The 21,542-nt window shown below is 40.7% G+C and overlaps 1 protein-coding gene across 4 annotated transcripts in view; it reads right to left on the bottom strand.

Annotated features, from left to right (window-relative positions):
- The window catches only part of cemip (cell migration inducing hyaluronidase 1), a 95,981-nt gene extending 75,764 nt beyond the window's left edge, over positions 1–20,217 (bottom strand). Inside the window, exon 1 of one of the 4 annotated variants that reach the window (XM_057356065.1) lies at positions 20,090–20,217. Coding sequence is in view for 1 of the 4 variants with exons in the window: in XM_057355909.1 (XP_057211892.1) it covers positions 19,802–19,877 (76 nt within the window). In the remaining 3 variants the exon portion in view is untranslated. The other 3 variants (XM_057356150.1, XM_057355909.1, XM_057356230.1) reach the window with 3 other exon arrangements.
- Positions 20,218–21,542: the final 1,325 nt, after the last annotated feature.

Here is a 21,542-nt window from a genome sequence, read left to right as displayed (position 1 = left end):
TGCGAGGAACGTGATTGGTCGAGAAGGCCCAAGCTCGAAAAAATAAAATGGCGGACGAAACCCTCATTGGAGCATAGTTTTGGATAAATGAAAGTTCACTTTCAATAACTTCTCGCTAGAAATGCCATCGGAAATTAGTATTGTAAATACGTGTTTGGTTATAGCAAAGACGCTCTCTGTTTATAATTCAAATAGACTTTCCGTTATGCTGCCTATGAAGTAGAGCCCTGCACGGGCCTTAAATCCAGGCCTTAGCCCGGCCCTGCCCTGCCCGACAAGCTTCTCAGAATTCTCAGCCCGAGCTTGCCTAGAGCCCGATTTTTTTATTTATTTTTAATCCCATTACACAGCCAATACTACTGTTGCAGCCATTAAAATAGGTCCGTTTTTTTTTTTTTTAATAGCAAAGTAGTTATATATTTTTTTCCTTTATTAAGTTAATTTAGAAAAAAATTTGGAGCATTTTTTTGTTTGGTAAATTAAACTTTTTGTTTTTTAAATAGACGACCAAGCGGCTAGCGGCCGATGGTGAGTTGATACCGTTTGATCAATTTAGTCTATCAAATCAACGCTTGGCTTGCCTGCAATAAAATCCAAAGATTTTCTTTAAATAAAGAAAAAAACTCAACAATTTAAGCATATCACAATGTTAGTTTAAACGTTTATTATCACCACAACAGTAAAAGGGCACTTTTTTATAAACTGAGGTCCTCGCAACGGCGAACAACGTGCTGAAAACAAACGAAAATGTGTAAAATCGAAACAATTTAAAATAATAATAATAACAACAACAACAACAACAACATGCAGATTGTCTTAATTTACATTTAGGCAACAATTACCAATGAAAAAGTCTAATCCCAAACAGAAAACGAGCGGGTACAGCCACAAGAACAATCTCTTAAAGAACATCGTGTAGAAAAACAGCCCAGAAGTTTGCCTTTCCTTTTCGTTTCTCTGTGTTTTAAGTTCGCCATTTGCGATTTTTCTCTTTATGTTCTCCATTTCACGTGAGGTGAATAATGGACGAGGGAAACCTGTGTGAACGCCCGGCGGGCACAACTGCGCGCAAGCAGAATGTGTAATGTGTGTCAGCGTGATATGTAAACGTGTTCGATGTTTTAAATTTACCATCATCAACTTCTTATCGCTTCTTTATTTACTGAATTTCTAATATATATTAGAAATATTAACGAATGTCTAATACATAAAAAGGAGGACAAGCCTAAAACAAGCCCGAAGCCCAGCCCGAGGGGCATAAATAAATCGGGCTGAAATGCAAGGCTCTACTATGAAGCCTGTCTCTCTAAGCTGCCTTTGTGCACAAATGCTATCCTTGAACATTGCCGGCTGCTATTTGTAACCACAACGCTGCGAGCGTATTTTTTTTACTAAAAAAAGCACCATTGTCAACTTTTTCTTGTCACAAAAAAGAAGTCAAGTGTGAACACAGCCCAAGACTGCTAATGGCTAATGTCAGCGAGGTAGTGGGGGAGGGTTTTTTGTCTTTGTTTTACAATAGAAATCTCTAAAAATTCTTAAATAAAGACACATTTACTTGAGAAGTAAGACACTTTATTAAGTCTTGTTTTCTAAAAAAACAATATAAAACTTAGGAGTTGCTTAAAACAAGAAAAAATATCTGCCAATGGAGTAGCTTAAATTAAGTACTAAACACATTTTTGGAGTGTATCCCATATTAAAGTCTTGGAACATTTTACTTTTTATGAAATGTTGCACTTTTTATGATACTTTGATCATAATTAGTGTTCGTCTTAACACTGAACTATTGTCTGAACTATTACTTTAGTCATGCATATTCTCTTATAATTACATTTTCGCTTATTCCCTTGAAGTCGAAACGGAATAATGTTAATTGTTTTGCAAGCATTCACATTGTAAGGGAGTTAGCTGTTGCCTTTGCACCGGCTATTGTTGATCTTTTTATTAGACAAAGAAAAAGATGCCCCGCCGCGTGCGGTGGCGATAAATGAGGCTGCGTGTTGTTACCGCTGCTGACAGAGGCTATTTGCATAGCATATTCATTCCCTGACGCCAACATTTTTGACAGGGCTATTTGTGTCCCTTTCACATTGAACCTCATACATATAATTACTTATTTGTGCGGCCTGACGTCTTGTTATTAACTGCATCGGCTACGGGGAAGAACTTTCCATACTGGAGAGGCCAGAAGTGGGCCAATGTTTTGCACTTTTCTTGTCCTCTCCTCATTCGCGGAGAATTGGTTTCGGTTGTCCGTGAAGATCTCCACTGAGAAAGTCAAAGCTGTTTTCATTTCTGCCAGTACAAATCAGGACGAACGTGGACATTCTCTCTACCGCTACTGCTGGGATGGAAATAACTGTGTTCGGTGCCAAGGAAAGTCTTAACATGTCAGCATAATGCGATAATAAAACATACTGGGGTTATTAGCATTCCTGCAGCGTCAGAACTAGCGACGTGATGCTAATTGAAAACTTGTTCTTTGAGATTGTCTGTACGTTTCGTGGTCAACCACACAGAAAGAGTGAGCGTACAGGTGTCCGTGGTAAACAACACGCTAAAGACAGAGAAGCATGCACCGAGCCGTTTCCAAGTATACTTGAGGAATGTTTCATGACCTTCCAGCGGTCTGCAGAGACGCAGTCGACCAGTGCTCTGACCCAAATAAGTGTTCCAGCGTTTTAGGGAAAAACTTGACATTAGCATCTCTCTTCCCCCATCTGCAGTTTAAAGGTTCAATTGCTCACTTTGATTTATACGCGCTGTCCCGCTGCTCGGCATACAAACCGCTACATGGGTAACAGTCTGGTCAGTGGGACCTGGGGTCACACCAAATGAGCGCGACACACACCAACATGAGCGCACTCGAAAGCAAACTCATCAATCCACAATTTGTCTCCGTCTCTGGCACCGATGGCTTTCCAAATTAGATTGCCGTAAATTCGTAACGAGCAACATTTTTCTTGGTGAGGCTCTCTACGACGCGCGCTCACTTATTCCAAATTCATAAGAGCTCTTTCTAATTGGGTCACGGCAGAGCGGCGACTCGGTGCAGGTAGAACGGCTTTTAACACGCAACCCGCCACACGGAGGCCAATTATGAGCAGACACTAATTATAAAATGTAGGTAATGAGGTAGCAGGGGCGCGGGAATCGAAAGCAGCAATGTTTGCGAATGAGTGTGCGCCTCTGTGTATGCAAATGCATATTTGTTGTGTTCGGGGAGAAGGAGCAAAATCTAGTCTTTGATGTTCGCACATACCAATTTTAAAAAAAGCAAGCTCTACAAAGTACCTTGTGTCCCTGATTAGGCATTCCAGAGCTAGAAAGCAGTCATAACAACAACACGAGCTATGAGAAACTCCAGTCGGGCTTTTTGGACCTGGCCCTGCATTGCCGTCATGTTTACTGTCTGCAGCATTCCACTCCTCTGGCGAGTTCCCATGCAAAGGGTCTCAGAACCCATGCGGTCCACTCCGCATCTCCACGTCTTTATTGAAAACATTACAGAAGTTTAAGCACCAGCAACACTAGACTCTACTCGTGTGCATGGAAAACCAAATTAATGATACTCAAAACACGCATGTGGCCATTCCGCTGAAATCTTCAAGCTCTGGTGATCCAGACGAAAGACGTGGTACGAGGCAGTGGCAGGCGACTGTAAATGAGATCTGACCGGTAAAGAATGCAGCCCAAATCAATACCACATTGGCAGCCACTGAAAATCACTCCGGAGCGAAAATATTTTAAATTAGATCTGTCACATCCAAGCAGTGCCAACGGCAATAAAGCCTTCTATAACATTATGATTTTCACGCAGCGCGTAGACGATCGTCGCAATGAAGTTGCAATAAGCGATCGATAGCTGAAATGTATGGTCTGGAACCAATACGCATTCCACTGCATGAATTTGCCTAGCACCACACGAAACTAAATACAATGCAATCTTTATTTGGAAACAAAATCTAAACCGAAAACAATCAATTCAACAAACGAAACCTCAGTCGATACCACACTGGAGCTGAATATGGTAAATTAGGTCAGCCACATCCAAGCGGTGCCAACACCAACATCTACTAGGTCATGACTTCCACGCAACGCTTTGCAGTAAATGCCAAGAACGAGGCTCCAATGATTAATAGTTGTGTTTTAATGCTACAAAAGAGAGGTGGATTGATTTTTTCTCTTGGTGTATATTATTACCCTCTGCATCTCCTATACACTAAACTTAGCAAGCAGACATTGATTATCACAGTATCACGGCCTCTGCAAGAGCATTAGATTTTCATGAAGACCGATTGGCTTGTTGACGTGCATTTATAGCATCTTGTCCTCAACCATATGCCCCCTACAGTCTGGTTTATGGATCTCTGGATATAACGTTTCAACAACGCATCATTTGTTAGTTATTATTAGGCAGTACTCGTTTCAGATTTCTCTCTGGAATTTTCCATTTCAAGCTTTTGTCCACTTTATGTAAGGAAAGTAACCTTAGAACAGTGGCCCTCTGACTGCCCCCCCCTTCAGAATATTTTAGATGTTCCTTTCTAGACTGTTATTTGGTCTCCCTAACAAGCCGATGAGTTGAATCAGGTGTTTTCTATAGGGAGACATCTAAACCATTCTGGGAGGGGGGCCCCGAACACATGTTTGTATGACATGTCAAGACAAGCGTCATGTTTCTTCCTCATATCCATCCACCCTGTCTGCCAACCCGTGCCATCTACATCTCAATGCAGGTGCATCTACACACTCCTCCCTCCATCTCTTGTTTTCAGGCGTTATCTATGCCAGTGCCAACCTGAAACATAGGCGTCTCGAATCAAAGATCACACACAAGCACAGCATTGATAAGTGCTGGTTATATAAAATGAGTACATTTGCATTTTCTTGTGTGTAAATTCGTGTTACTTTGACATTGCATTCAGTACATTTTGTATCAATAAATGGCTGCATTCTAATTCTAATAATGTTCTTTGATCTCTGACAAACTAACAAAACGCAATACTGATTTACTCAGGTGAGCATGAGAGGCGTTGGCCAGTTCTCCTGTATAAAACAGTGACAGCAGTTACATGATAAAATGTTTTTTTTATATAAAAAACTCCATAACAATTCACCCACCAAGTAATTTGGATTTGGAATTGACTGTGATGTGGTAATTTCCACTAGTTTGACATGTTCAGTTAATAATAGCTGGGAATTATCCCATGAACACAATAATCGGCTAGTCACCGCACTCTTACCTGACTGTTCAACCCTTACAGGACCTCAGTGAGAACGCAACGTGCTCAATGGAAGCAAAAGAGAGCCGTCTTCCTCTTTATATGCTTCTTTTTGAATCATCATCGGTTGGTGTGACTTTATTTAAAAAGAAGTGTTTTACACATTTTATCACATTATTATAATTTATCTTACTTGTTTTTTTGTAATCAGTTGTTTTCTGTACTCTTAATTATTCCTTTTGCCTCCTTGGAAAAAAACACACATTCTCTTCTGCTTGTCCCACCAAACACCCTCAAACCCAAAGCAAAGATGCTATGAAACAATAGATTCGCATATTAACAAAATCGAGCCAAAACACAAAGAGAGAACATGCTAAAATGAGTGCTCCTTATAGACAATAAAGGCAAAACAGAGTTGATTTACTTGCTTAATAAATCGTCCCAGTCTTTTTTCAATCGCATTACTCTCAAAACAAAAGTTTGATCATTTTTAATGTGAACGTAATTCAGGGATATGCTAAAATTGATTGGACGTTAAAAAGACGGCATTATGTTTTTCCATAGTCTTTTAGATTATCACAAAAAAACAAGCTCCGTCACCCCTAAAAACCTTCATGAATTTCGCAAGCCTAAATACAACTGACAGAAATGATAAAACTAACCTTGTACGAAATAAACTTGACGCTCAATGTCAACGTCACCACCACCAAACTTCCAATAATTAGTTTTAGCTACTACTCTGTAGGTGACTCTCCATTTACTTTTTTCAAAATTGTACCCACAGTGCATTATTTTTAACGTCCTTGACAACATCTGTAGTCCTAGTAACTTAGCGTTAGTGCTCCTTTTTTGAAGACACATAAAAAACTCATTGAGGAATTACTGGTAATTGTTATGTTGTAAAAATATATTGAGCTTGACCACAGATCTTATTTAAGGCAGTTACACCAAAACCCCATTCAAAATATATTGAGCTTGACCACAGATCTTATTTAAGGTTACCCCTGTTGAAAAATGACCAGCTTAAACCAGCATCAAAACATACCTAACTAGCATATGCTGTTTTTTTCAACAGGGTACACCAAAAACCCATCGACTACGAGAGGTAACTGAAAATGCTAACTCGTTTCCGGGTTTTGGCCTACAAAACATTACATGTTGATGACAAATATTTGATTTGGGATAAAGTTCACCAATGAACAATGCACACTAATGCAAGGAACATGTAATATTTAAGATAAGATCTGATGTTGACTTTAAAGCTAACATAGCCTAAACTGTGGTGGATGCTCAAGGCTAAACGTGACACATTCGTTGGTGCTATGCTCTTTATTCGGGCTTGTGGGCCGACCTTGATTAAAGGGAATTCTCTTTGCAATTGTGGGTGAGGAACATAGAAGCGACGATGAAAGGTTTAAAAATAACAGGACTCGCAAAATAATGCAACGCTGGCACCATAAACACAGGTGTGAGATGTTAACATACGTGTATTCACATTTGTGAATGACAGACTTACATTTTTAAGATCGCAGAACGAGTGCGTGTTTACTTGATAGCGGGTGGTCTATGAAGTATTCTGCTGGTTTGGGGTTTGAAGCACAGCCATGGAGTCAAAATTAGATCCTGAAGCAGCCACAAAGTGCAGGGTTGATCCTTTCTTAAAGCTACGCAAATCTTACCAACCCCAGGAAAAGAAGGTTAAATATCAAAGCCTGTGTCTGGCCACATGGAAAGAGAAAAGTGCTCCGAGAGCAGATCCACTCAAGCAGGAGGGGTTCCTCAACTTCAAGTTAAGCAAGTATACTCCGAGTTTACAGTTCAAATGGTTTGGTTAAAGGATGTGGAATAATATTTTAAAAGCGGGAACTGAAACATTTACCTACATGAGATGCAATGATGTTATTTGGTATTAAAGAGCAGGTTTATTTATTGCAAATACAAACTTGTGCTGGGCAGCTGTCTTGCATTGACTTTACAGATACATGTTTTAGTTTCTTACACAACACAGTGTCCAGACAGCAGATTTGTTGAATAAGTAACAGAACTGAAAATGAAACTCGATTTTAGGTCAATGTTTAAAGTCAACAGTGAACAAAGATGCCCGACCTTCTGAAAGCGTTAAAAACACGTTTAACCTAAGGAGGCCAAACTAAATATTATGAACAGTTCTGTTTTCCATAAAGTTGACATAAGGTTTAAGGTTTATAGTCATTTCCAGAAATCAGAATTCTCTTAATTTCAAGCAATCAACATTCACTATGCATCAAAATGTTTAATAGGGCTTCATTTGGCTAGCTTTTGACCAAATGTTGGTTTAGTTATGGTAAATAGAACTATATCCATAATGATAAATACAAACACTGGTATTAGTTTGGCAATTACTTTTGAGTGTGGTTACAATTTAAGTAACAGGGTTGAATGATTGAGCACTGTGGATGCAGTCAAGTTTGTGTTAAAACTGAACCAGAAATTATTTTTGTCATGTTATAAAAAGGATCAAAATTAGCTTACTTTCCAACATCACAATTTCAATGCCCCCCTTTTGGCAACAGAGGGAAAATCAGTAACAGGGTTGCATACAAGAACTAAAACAACTATTTTGTTATTCTCTGTAATTACCATTTGCTCATAAAAGATTTGTAACAGTCATGAGACACTGTTCCATGTTTTTTCTTATCGTAATGCCTCTCCACGCCTGAAGGGGGAAACAGGGCTATGTTAGGAGGTCTATCCCTATAAAAAGGGCCAAGTGAGACTGGTTAGAGAGGTGCAAGCACGGCTGCGAGTGCTTGTTAGGCTAGGCCTCATGCTATCAGTAACCCCACTGTGAGGAACCTCCTCAATCTTACAGATTGTCATAACGTTGTTTTTTTACGATTGAGCTGTTGCTTACAGTTGATAAGATCAAGAGGTGCGACAGGTCAAAATCCCTATTTGAGAAGGAAACGCAACAACTATGTTATTGCTACGTTATTTTTACGTTCTATAAACGTTTAGCTAACATATCTAATAGTTCTCGCAAAAAAGAAACCCTTGCAAAATCGCTTTTGCAAAGTAAACGGACAGTGAGAAGAAAACGGAGGTGAGAAGAAAAGAGAGCCAAGGACGAAAGGGAAACGATCGGAGAGAAAGGGAGGTGTTTGTGTGAGGGTACGGTGGAGATGGTGCAGTGAGTATCCCTGCAGAATTCACACTGAACAAAAGAACTCCGAAGGCAATATAGCAACACACACACCCGCAGACACCCACACGGCCATGTTCACTACTGATTACACCATTGTAGCAAATTCATTAGCGTCAATCATTCCTCCAGTCCTCCACAGGGGCTATTGTTGCACCTGTAGACTGCCAATTATGAGCTGGAAGACCGTGGAGTTTCAGCCATCTCAACCGCTGAGAGAGGCAACGAAGAAAGAAAAGAGTCGCCGCGATCAAGACAAATCATTTCCGGTAATTACCGCAACCCGATTGGTGGAACTCCATAGCGGCTAATTGTCCTGGTTGGGAACACGGGCTCATTTCGAAACAACTCCGGTGATGAGCAAAAGATTACCCTTTCTGAAAAACATGAGGAAACAAGAAAAATATTGCATTGCTTTGATTTAATGTTAGGCTTCGTTTTGTAACAGACATGCTAGCGAATGAACAAAACAAACCAGCAGGTAGTTCTTTTGAAACACAGTGTCTGCAAACTAAAAAGGGTTACTTTAGATCATATGGAAGGAGTTTGAGGTTTAAAAAACGTTTGCACTATAGTTACCAATAGTAGTCAAGCTGAGTTCGTCTTCACGGATACAACAGCGGTCCACCACAGGTTTAGTCGCAATACACGTGGACACCACTAAAAGACTTCTTCTGTTGTTGTTTTTTCAGCATGTGAATGTAGCAATGTGGGTGAAAAATGCAAGTGCTAACATCATCTCCAGACTCATGTTGCCTGTGCAGTCATTAAATGTGCAAAAACAGTCACGTCCCACTTCACAAAAAGAGTGTCTGGTATGCAAACGTGTGAAATGAATCTTAGATGTCCACAGCACTGTGTTCTTGCGAACACAATGACATGCAGCTTCACAGGTGCACAGAGGAGTTTTTCTCCTGCCATCACAGTGTAGATGAAGCACAAAAGAAGATTCATGACTAGCTGACACAGACGTGCATGGTTGGATGGTGGCGCGTTAATTACACAATCCCCTTTTAAATAAGCGGCTAATTTAATTATGCTTTCAGACGCAATCAAGGCATTCAAATGAGTGTTCAAATCCATCAGTTTTCTATTCCGCTTATTCTACGTAGGGGTGATGCAAGAAAGTGCTGGAGTCCATTTCATCGTGTGTCATGAGGGAGGCAGAGAAGCCCTCCTCCTGATGGGTGGCTAGTTCATCGAAGGGCTAACACACGTACACGCACACCTACAGGCAATTTAGAGACTCCAATTCACCTGACCTACATGTCTGCGGTCTGTGGAATACAGGGTTCCCAGGTCTGCTAACAAAACCAGCCCAATGTCCGAAAAAAACTAGTCCAATCTTACCTTAAAATTGAATGCTGATGAACAAAACCCATCTTCCCTTAACCCACGGAATAAAAACAATCCACGAACACAGTTTAAAACACGTAGCCCAATTCCGTGGGAAAACCATAAACTTGGCAACCCAAGGAAAGCCATGGACGTCAGTTTTCCTCAAAATCAGTCTGTCTATTTATATTGCTGCAGGCTTGGTTGCATAAATTCTAATTAATAAAAAATGAAACGATGGCTTTGTGAAAGATTACGCTGTGATTTGTCATTGACATTGAGTAACAGTAAGTCAGACAGACTGAAATATTTGAAATTCGGAGGGTGTTGACATTGGACTGGCACAACTGCAGTGTGAAAGGTTGAATTCCAGTGTAATGCGGACGTAAGTGACCCAGCGATTTTTACATTCTTCCTATGCCACGGGACCGAACCAAGCGGTTAGCCAGAAAACGAAACAGACGGTTTGTCGAAAAGTCATTTGGTCAGCTGTGTCCAAACATGTCAGATGCATCAAATGTGTTACATAAAAGAAAGAAAGGGTATTAGAAAACAGTCCTGATAGGGATAGTTCATCCAAAAAATGAAAATGATCTGCATTTGCAGATGCTACTTGGTCGGATGCATTGACATGCAGACATTACAAAAATGTCTTAAATGTCCAAATTGAAGCTATACTTTATATTTCCGACAATCCCTAAAGATTTGTGTTTTGATTTTCAGACATGTTCCAGTGACTGCTTTTTAGAGCAGGTAACTCTTCAAAACGGATCATTCACTCACAAGGACACGTCCACCGTCCAATGCAGTCCTCTGAAAAGCAGGCGCTGTGCATCTTGGCAGGATTCAGCAGGGATTTACACAGCCAGATGTGAGTGCTGATCTGCAGCTGTGACGCCACCGAGCCTTTGAACCGTCAGCGGCACCTGCTGCTGTGAGCCGTGTGTAAGGATTTAAGAGGGACTATTGACTTGACCCGCCGGTCACTCGAACCAACCGTTTGACAACATCAGCCAGAAAAATACGGAATCGGGGACTTTTTAGTGGATGGTGCGGATGAACTGAATCTACAGCTGCACCAAAATGCATTCAGACACTTGAAGCCACAATTAAAAATGTCAGGGTTGCCAGGTCTGCAACAAAACCAGACCAAAGCTTTTTGTGGTGTACCAAAGTTGAATTCTTGTAAACTCTGACCTTTGTAAAGCAAAAATCCATTTGACTAATACCATGGGGAAATTATTCAAACTTCAGAACTGCATAGTTTGCAGTATTGCAGAAGTCGTAAAGGTGCCGTTAGTGACTTTTTTAAATAGCATGCATACACTGTCCTTAATGCATGGCAGGTATCAATGAAATAGAAATCACTTGTCGCTGTGACAGGTCTAGACCCTAAAAATCTAATCAAAAACAGTCCATGCCTGAGAATGATTCCACGTGTTCATGTTGGCTGAAAATGGATTTTGCTGGCCGGGGTTTTGGAAAGAAAGTGTGTGGCTGAATGGATGGAGGTGCTCCAATTCAGTGGCCAAGTCTGGCGAGGGCCAAACGGCTGTAACTGTTTACAGCACCTTTTAATATGATTAATATTTGTTTATAACTTATTAAAAGCAGAAGCCAGAGAGTTTGACATCATATGTAGCTGCAGAGTCTGAAACACTAAATCAAGTTAGACCACCCTTTCAATATCTTCCTTGTCAAGGAAATGTATTTTGATTTAAGAATGTTTAGACAAGATTTTACGCAATGTGCATTTGATCAGTCCATATGCTCCCAAGAATCGAAACCCATGGCCTTGACTTTGGTAGAACTATCATTTAAAAAAAGAACTCGCCACATTAGAAATTAATGTATACAAAGACTATAGTGTGTACATATAAACCACGAAATCTGTTCAAGAGGTGAAGCTGAAGGATATTATGAACAATCGTACTGACAAAAAAGCACACACGTAACCGTATTCCTTTTTGACCCAGAAGGTTGTATAAATATCACCATCCTTCACATAAGCTTTTGTGTTTGGGTAAGGACAATCGACTCTGCCCAAGTGTATTTTCCTTTTTGAATTTTTACATTTTTCAAAAGTAGTACGTAACACAGTTTGCCAGAAGACCTTCGGATTCCATTCATCCTCACAAAAAAGAGTGACAATATTTTTCTAATTAAAACAGCACCACCTCTTTCTCTCAAACCTGTTTATCTGTGGGGAATACACCTTAAATTACATCAGCTAATCTTATTAAAAACACTATCAAAAGGAAATAGCCTTCAAATGGAACGCCTTTTAACAAATGGAGAAAAATATTCAATTAAGGGACACTAAAGATTTGCAAATCTGTCGTTGTCCCTGTTGACCTCCTGAATGAGGTAACGGTTTAAGCGCCTTGCTAACTTTTCTCGCTTGAATTGCTGTGTCGGTTTCAAACCCCTCTAGTTTAATGTTATTTTATAAGATTTCATGAATAATTGCACATTAACCTCATTGCAAATCCACTTAGGCGAAAGGGTCTGCTGTTGGATTTTAAACAAAGGTTGTACGAACGTTAAGCATACGTTTCTGAAACGATATCAACAGTGTCAACGATAAAGCGAAAACAAATCAACGATAAAGCTAAACGAATGACAATATGGATTAAACTCTTATCTAAAACTTAGTTGATCTCACAGGGGTCAGTCTTTGCTTCAACACTTCGACAAAATTCCAAAAGACATGTAGAGGTATACAACATAGCTAACTGGCTAATAACCGATTCCAGTTCATCTGGAGCACACTTGACTGGTATCCCACAATCCTGCAGGTTTACCGGCATATGTTTGAAATCAAGCAGTCAGTTTTACACTCAAGGCCATATGGTGGAAATTGAGGCCTGCTGTCCTTTCTTTTTTTAAATATGTCGTTTTGCACACCGTTAACTGTGACAAAAAGTACACACCAGCTTGTGTGACGGTACTGCTTTCTTTGCTTGATCTTCAGTGTGAATTGCTCCAGAACAATATCAGCCAGAGAGTAAATGGATCACAATGGCGATCTGAAGCAAGACACAGGTCACCTCTGACCTCGCCTGTAATAACTTCCCGAGGAAAAGAGGCAATCTCTAGCCTCAGTGAGGAATGTTCTTGGACGGAGTGGAGACCGGCACGCATTAACTGCCAGGATACCTCGGAAAGATTTGATAAATGGGTGCGTCTCCGCAGTGGTCGCTCACGCGAGCGGTCGACGTACACCGAAAGAACACTGAGGATTTGTAGCTATTTGTCATTCACTTCTCCACCTCACACTTTTATCACCCATGCATGGGTTTTCAACATCCTGGTCGATATCTGCAGGGAAAACAAGCGTGCTAAATGCGTTCCCCTGATGTTATCATCACCCTCTAATGGAAAATAAAGCAGTTTGTCACCGCAGAGACACAATTAACACTGGCACAGCTTGGATTCCACAAGCTGCATTACCAAGAAACTCAAAGACATCTTTAACTATGTAAACTGTGAATTATTGCCATTAGTGGATCATTAGAAATTCTCTCATGAGCTATTACATTCATAACACGTTCCGTTAGCAGCCGTTTCCGAATGATGATTGGTTTCTTTGACAGGCAAATGAGAAGTGGGCGTGTCACAATGCGCTGTATTTGCGTTGGTTCAGTGACTAAAGTTAGCGAGACGCCTTCTTTGGTGACAGGTTAGCAATTAGCAACCGCCTGACTGTTGTTACAGTGCGTGGTCATTGCTACAACTTCACATCATTAAATGTCAAAGTTATATTTAGGTTACTCAAAAAGGACATATTCGACATCGGCAACAAACCGAGCTCTTTTGTCTAAGAACAGTTAGCCATGCATACGCAGCCAGCTAACACAACAACGTGCAGCGCGATGGCTATATTTAGCGCTTTGTCTTCTGCAAGCTGCAATATATTATGAGACCTCAAACGTGCCCTAAAGGGTTATGGGTCGCAAACTACAATATAAAGCACATTTTACTACCCAGCTAAGTGGAACAAGCAGATGCTGGATTCACTCTGGGGAGCACAGCTTTAGTTTGAAGTTCTAGTGAGTGCTTTTGTAAGTCATGTGTCTTCAACAGCAGGTGTATTTTTGGAAATGCAGAGAAAACAGGAAGCAGGCAAGATGGTTGCACTCAGTGGGGTCAACCTGGGATGATTTCAATTTGGCCTTGGTTCGATGCAAACCCGAATTCGATTCGGATATCTTCACGGGTCACTTTTCACATTGGGTCAAAATTTCTGTAAGCTTGCGTCATTAGTGCAAATTGCGCTGTGAATACTAGCAGCAGCTGTTTACCACTGTTGCCAGGTGACATCTCTGGAGAAAAAGTTTTGCTTTTCATATTTGTCCCTTTGGATTTTGCATCAGGATGTTAGACGCATGAAACAGCAAGCATTCGCATTTGCCTGGTGTGTCTGTATTGTGCAGAATGACGGCTGCTCTCCGATGGCAATTTGTTTGAAAGCGAACAGCCATGAGAAACACAATAAAATAACTCAAAGTCAGGAAGGACCGCTAACAGACCAACTGCAAACGGCAATTCGTAACGATTTTACGAAGTTGCTAATTCATCTGCACCATGTTATTCGTACAGTTTTGATCCGTTTTCATGCCAGTGAAGGTTTGGTTTGGGGGGGTCTTCCATTGGTGATTGTTTCTAGTAATCATATATTTTTGTGAAATTCATAAAAATAGTTCGAAATAGAAAAACCTCATAAGAATGTTACAAATGTCTGGCTAGATGGCGCCGCAAGAAGACGGGACAGTTCTTACGCCAACTCAATAGCATCAGAAAATGTTATTTTTATTCCTTTAAGAGCGCTGAAAACAATAGGCAGAAGTAAAATACTTAATAGGTTGTAATCGAATAACATTTCTGCCATTTGTATATTGCAAGCAAAAAAACACAAATGTAGTTTTAAATGGTTGTTTATGGACAGATATGCATAATGGTGCAGTTATACAAACCAGCCAAACCTTGACCCCCTTCAAAGACGTGAATTGAAAGGAAACCAATCAAATCCAAAACAGACCATCCCAAGATGCCTTCGTGGCCATCGCTGGAACCATTTTAACATTTTTTGAACATTTTAACAGTTGCGTTTGAAACCCAACAATCAATTCCGAATCCCATTTTACCAGATCTGCCTCAATACGGTTTCCAAATCAACAAACCCCCCACTGCTGTTGTTTATCAGGATACAGCTGAATTACAGATCAGACGCTTCCACCAAAATAAACCCCTGTTAGAATCAATAATCAACATCCCCGAACACCAAACGCGGAACAAATTCACACGAGAAAACACTTGAGAGGCACCTCAGCTTCCATAAATCATCTATTGTTGAATTCTCTCCTCTATTGTTATTTAAAAGTCAGCCAGCGGGGCTCCTGAAATCGCAAAAAAAGTGCCGTGACGAAAGACAGCGCTCATGCGTGTTCAGGGTCAGTGTGCCCTCAGACATATAGCTTCATTTCAACCTGTCAGGAGATGGATGAGGTCCAACCTCATCCCGCAGAGGAAGGTGGTGATAAGCGGGCCGATATGCTTCTCAAAAAACCCGGGGCACAAAGATCCCTCAAGGGTCCATTTGGCATGCACACGAAAGCAATGCGATGGAGTTTGCAGTCCAGCTAACCGGCCCTCAAGCATGCAACACAATTCTTCAGCTAACAACACACGTCTCGGGGGAAAACTACTGTCTGTAATATTACAGGTTCATGCGGCAATCTCGCCGTCTTTCCCTGAAAAACCGTACATTGGGGGCTGGAGCAGGTGTTGTTCGTGCCTGTCGCACTCATTCGTAGTCACCAATCATCTTCTTGTGGCAGAGTGTACATTCCACTCCGTCTTACCAGCTTTACTACAAATTAGGGGTTAGTTTTACGATCTCTTTCAACACGGCGTGACATAAATCTGCAAAAATGACTCGCAGAACTCATCAAATGCGTTTCGGAGTCTTTTGCGAGCTTTTGGTAGTTGGCAAGAATCTTCCATTGACCTAAGTTATTGGTAACATCCGAGTGTCCAAATGGAGGCTGTCAAACAGCCAATGAACTACTCCGGTGCTGACAGGTGTCAGGCCTGACAAACCTGCTGTTCATTCACAGAGATTGTTTACGGGCTGAGAGATATGGCGCTGTCATCCACCTGCGAATTCATAACCTTGGGATCTTAAGGGTGAATCTGTGGGTTGTAAGTATTGTACGTACACCCGCTGATTCCTCGAGCTGCCAGCTTTGATTGTAATGAAGGTGAAAAATTCATAAGAGTCATTAATCTGGTAAACATGCTGTTGCGTGTACGTCCCAGCATGCTTTGTAAGGCAAAAATGTCCAAAACATGAAATCAAAACTGACCGTATTTACTCTGCTAGCGCACATTCTTATTTTTGTGTTGAACAATTCATCCGTCCAAGTCAATACACAATTTTTTTACACAAACCACTTCGAATCGAATCACACATCAGGTAAAAATCCCACAACGAACTGTTTTTAAGGTTTATTCCATTAAAATCCATGATTTGTTAACTACAGTTTGACCGCTACAACCTCCTGACAGCACACACGTACAGTTTAGCATCAGCCAAATTAGACAATCTTCACACACCCTAAACACAAATTAAGCCATCGATCATAAATCATATTTCATGCGAATGGAATGTTCGTCCAAATTTCAATAGACTCCAACGCCTTATTAAATAGAGACGGGTCCCTCGTAGACATAAATCACTACATTCACTTACCATCTTCTCACATTTTTCAATATTCATGTCAATATTCCAGAAGCCGGATAGTTATTCATTTACATGGAAATGAGCTGAGGCAAGTGTCATGACATTATGTGGATGAACGCCGCGATTCCCCAGACAGCGGCAGGCCAAAACCACGAGCTCACACACTGCAGCGACACCTCACACATTCACAACCCAGATGAATACACAACACACGGCAGGTGATGTTTGAGCATAAACGTGACCAAATGTGCGGACATCTTGCTTTTTTGTAATGATAAAGATACAATGTTGCCGTTATTTATTCCCCCTCATGTTGTTCTGAACCTTTGCGCTCTTATTTTGAAAAATCTTTAGGCGGCTCTTTTCCATACAAGTGAATTGAATCTGTCTTGATCGAGTTCAAAGGTCAAAAACGCTGCCTCGGAGGTCATTGATAACAAAGAATTTGATTCTCATGCGTGTAGGCAAACGAAACGCATTGTGTGTTGTGTAAGATTTTGAATGAGATTTGCAAGCTGCCGTGAAGCGAAATATTATAAAGTCTTACATTTTGGTCTGTTCTTCACACAAAGCTTTAGTAGGGCTGCACAATAATGAAGAAAAATGAAATACGCTATAACTCGCAAAATATTACAATGTGCGCTACACGATAAAATAATCATGCAAGTTTGTAAAACTAAAAATATTTGAAAACTTCAAAATATGTAACCAACATACCTTTTTCACATTGCTTCTTCTGGAAGTCAACTTGTGGAAGTGAACAGCAAAGTTTTCCTATTGTAATACATAAAAAGAAATCTGACAATGTACCGCAAACCATTACGATATGCATATTGCAATATGCACATTTTCAATATTTCGATCATTTCTCTATATTGTGCAGCCCTGAGCTATAGTGAGACTTTAAATCTGTCACACGAGTCATCTGAAGAACTTTTATGGTGCTTGACTGACTGCCAGAGTCACTGTGAACAGCAATCTTATGCAAAAGATTATTCCAACGCACTTCTTTTGTCTTTCACACAAAGCGTGGCGTTTCGGAACGACGTCAGAATGAGGACATAACAACAGAATTCTTTATTAGGTGAACTACTGTATTTGATAAAAGATGGGTTTGACGTTCAGGGGACCGAGCAAAAACTGCTACTTCATACATTAGTCATGAAGTAAATGTTCACGCTGATACCCTTGATACGCCGTGTATGACATTTTACCAACGAGAGCTTGTGACACCTGAGTCACGGTTGATAAGGTGATATATCATGTACTCTGACAGTGGTTTGCAGTGATATTTCAAGGGTTTTATCTGGTGTGGACTGTGGTTACACCCACCCTGTGGTCTTTATACCACAAACCAGAGGACAGAGAGAATGATAAATGCATGACATGTGAGAGACAGGCATGATGTCGTGCAGGGTTGCCAGGTCTGCGTGACAAAACCAGCCCAACGGCCAATCAAAACGACCCAAAAACTTTCTTAAAAAGTCAATCCTATACCTAAAATTCATTTTACAATCATTGTTATGCGTTACACACAAATCCTTATTGAAAATCAGTATATAGTAGTAATCTTGAATACTTTTTCATTTCATAAATAACTTAATGTTACCTTAAGAACGACTTCAGATTTGTTTTCATAACCTCGCCGCAATGCATTTTGGGATTGCTTTCCAATGCCAGAAGGCGGCATCTCAGGCAATCTTGAATATACTGCCGAGCTTCTGAAACATGCACTGGGGCACAGATAGAAACACACACGCAGCAACAGGACATCTGTCCACCGGTCCTCAACTAGGTCAGCCTCCAGCCAGTCAATGCATCTCAGGTGTTTCATGAACAGCCAAAAATAAGCAACAACACTTTCACAAGAACGTGGATTTGCCGCTGCCCGTTATCACCGTCTGCCACAATACACAAGTTACAACTAGCTGAGGGCTCTTTATAAAATATCTGAAGAGCAATTCCAATGCTGGATGGAGTTCAACAATGCACGCCGGGAAGACAGACGGTTCAAGTGTGCGTTCGCATGCAACGAGCACTTAAAATATTTGTTTCACGAGAAACAGTGTCGAATGAAACGAGGACAAATAAATAAACACCCACTCCGACAGCACAGCCCGAGAGAGAAATCTCTGCCTTTTACCATTTCACACGCCGTTTAGTGCTTGATGAATGGGGCTTGAAAATAAAACTGCCCACTCGCTGGGCACCGCTTATGAGGGGCTATCATTTCACAAAGGCACAAAAACAACTTGTTGCCAGCGGGCATTGTTTGGACACGACGCAGTCTGTGGTCCCCCGCACATGAACTTTTAGCTTTGGCACCTTTTTGTCTATAAAGAGATGCAGATGAGCGCCACGGGCCGTCTGCAGTGTGACTACTTCCACAGAATTTGCAGCACTCATTTGTGTTGACACCCAGGCAATATTTTAACACTTTTGGGGAGTGGATCAACACGACAAATGAACAGCATCATGCATTTTCTTGTTCTAATTACTGATATTACTACAGTGGACCTGAAGTCTTTCGAATGCAAAGCAGAGAGGAATACAATCTTTTCATACCTTGATTGTGCAGATGATGATGATGAAACGTGTTGAAACTTGTGTCCTTCTGAGGGTCTGGGTGTCATGGGAAAGGTGCATGGAAATGATCAAAATGCTCTGAAAGGTAACGCACCGCACTATATCACATTTTAGCACATTCAACTATTTCTCACAGTACTACACCATACTATATTAGAATACATTATTGCACTACACTGTTGAACTATGATGCACAATACCACACTGTACTTGTGCATGCTGTATACTGAATTTAACACACTACACTTACTCTCACTTACTACACAACATATGATACCATACCATATTTTAGTTTTCCAATGCAACTTACAATGAAAGAGCATTTCACATAAACAACCCTATACACAAAACTAAAATACTACACAAAACTAAATATTACTGTGTGCTACACTGCAGTGAACTATAGCGCACTACAAAAATCAGAATACTATACTACACTGTACTGTAGTGTAGTGCAACACACTACATTATGCAAACAGTTATATGAGAACGTACATGTGAAATGACCGAAAGTTTCAAACAGATCTGAATCTCGAGCATCCGATGAGACCGGCTCGTGAGATGTCGCGCGCTCTCGGTCTCCACATGGACCAGCGCGCAGAACGCGCACTCCGGGATGAAGTGACGCGCCTGTTACCCACGCGCACTGTTACCTCCCTTTATGTCTGAACTTGCGCAGGTGAAACACGTCGGCACAATCACTTGTCAAACAACAACTCACTCTACCTGCTTGATCCGCCTGTGGAAACGCTGGTTTCGGTTCAGCTGTCCATTCATTCAATGCGCGCTCATATGAATGCATGTCAGACGTGTCTCCCCGGCAGATGTGTTGCTGCTATTATTCAAATAACTCAGCTAGATCACACACGCGTGTTACGGATGAGATGAAACCACGAGAGACGCACCTGGTTCCGCGCGCTTGCCTCGCTCCACATTTATGTTGCGTGTAAAGTACAGCAAACAGTGACACAATTCAGACTCCACAAAGATGAAGGTCCACGAGGGCAGACCAACCTGTAGCGTGAACGAATCGCTGTCACCTCCACGGGAAAAGCGCGGCTGACGGACGGCAGTCTGCGCGCTCCCACACCAGTTTAGATGACAGCGCGGCACACCGATATTTATACAAATCTCCCGTCTCCTGCTTTCAGCTGTTTACACGGGGCTCGAAGACACGCCTCCTCTCGGGGGATTGGGCAGCTAATTCTGATAACACGCCCGCCGCGCGACGATTGGCCACTTGATTCTGCGCGTTGAAGAACTCAATGTACAGTATCTGCCTTTCCCGGTCAGCCTTTACATTAAGCAACCTCGTGTGTGTAATAGAAATGAAACAATCAAATGAATATTTTCACAACTGCAGGGATATGAATGAGTCAGAATTAATACACCAAACAAGTTTATTATTCAGAATTCGAAGTGTGCAGTTTCTATTCTATTCTATTCTTACATAAAGCCTTAAATATTAACAGACATCTTAATAGATACTTTACACATATCTCTGATTATTTGATCATTATTTGACGGTCCAAATGGTTAAATATATTACATTTAAAGCATTGTGGCTACAGCAGATCCATAACAGATAACAGGAGTCTCTGGGTGAGGTCTATAAAGAACATAACTAAACAGGTTTCTATTTAATAACGAGAAATCTCATTTTCACCAGAGTTCACAGGAGTAATGTAATGAGTCATATGGGGCAAAGAACACGCACGCTGTCATTCCTCCTCACACCGGCTATTTATAACACATATCAGTTTTAATCCATAGAGGTCGCTAGTAACATTGTTCCAGTGTTTAAAGCTCATTAAAGTGACATCCCTTTGTGATTCTCATTTAAATTCACAATTCATACTGACGTTCCTGCGCAATTCAAACAAGGAATTCAAAATGTAAACTGACATGCTTGTATTATCTCTCATTTGAAATTAAAATTCAATCTGACGTTTCAAGAACGGTATTTTTAACGTCATGAAAGACATGCAAGAAGATTTAAAAGTGTTGTTCTTTTGGCAGTGTTTGAACTATTCTAGAAAGTGGAGTGGAGAACAGCGGAGCTTGAGTCATGAGCAAGAACTGCCCTTATACTTCAAGTTCATTTTATTAAGGATCCTTCAGCAAAGTTTAGGTATATTTTAGACATTCTTCATGTACTAAGAATTCTAATGTCATGTACTGTACATGTACCTACTATTTCAGTACTACTTTGCACTAAACTGAGCCACTTTTTTTTTTTTTAAGTATGCAGTTACTATATTACAAGTGAAATAATACATATACCGATAGTTTACTAGTTCAATACTTGTAGCACATTGTTAGTAGATGAAAGAACACTTTGAAGTATACTCTCAGTATACTTGTTTTATTAACTCTGACTCACACGTTTATAATACAATGTAAATCTATCGTCTTGGCTTTTATCTTAAGAAGTATTTAAGTGTATTTCTAAGTAGTACGTTATATA

The sequence above is a fragment of the Triplophysa rosa genome, linkage group LG1 (assembly GCF_024868665.1).
Source record: "Triplophysa rosa linkage group LG1, Trosa_1v2, whole genome shotgun sequence".
In the NCBI taxonomy this organism is placed as follows: domain Eukaryota; kingdom Metazoa; phylum Chordata; class Actinopteri; order Cypriniformes; family Nemacheilidae; genus Triplophysa; species Triplophysa rosa.
This window is presented reverse-complemented; position numbering and strand designations above follow the sequence as displayed.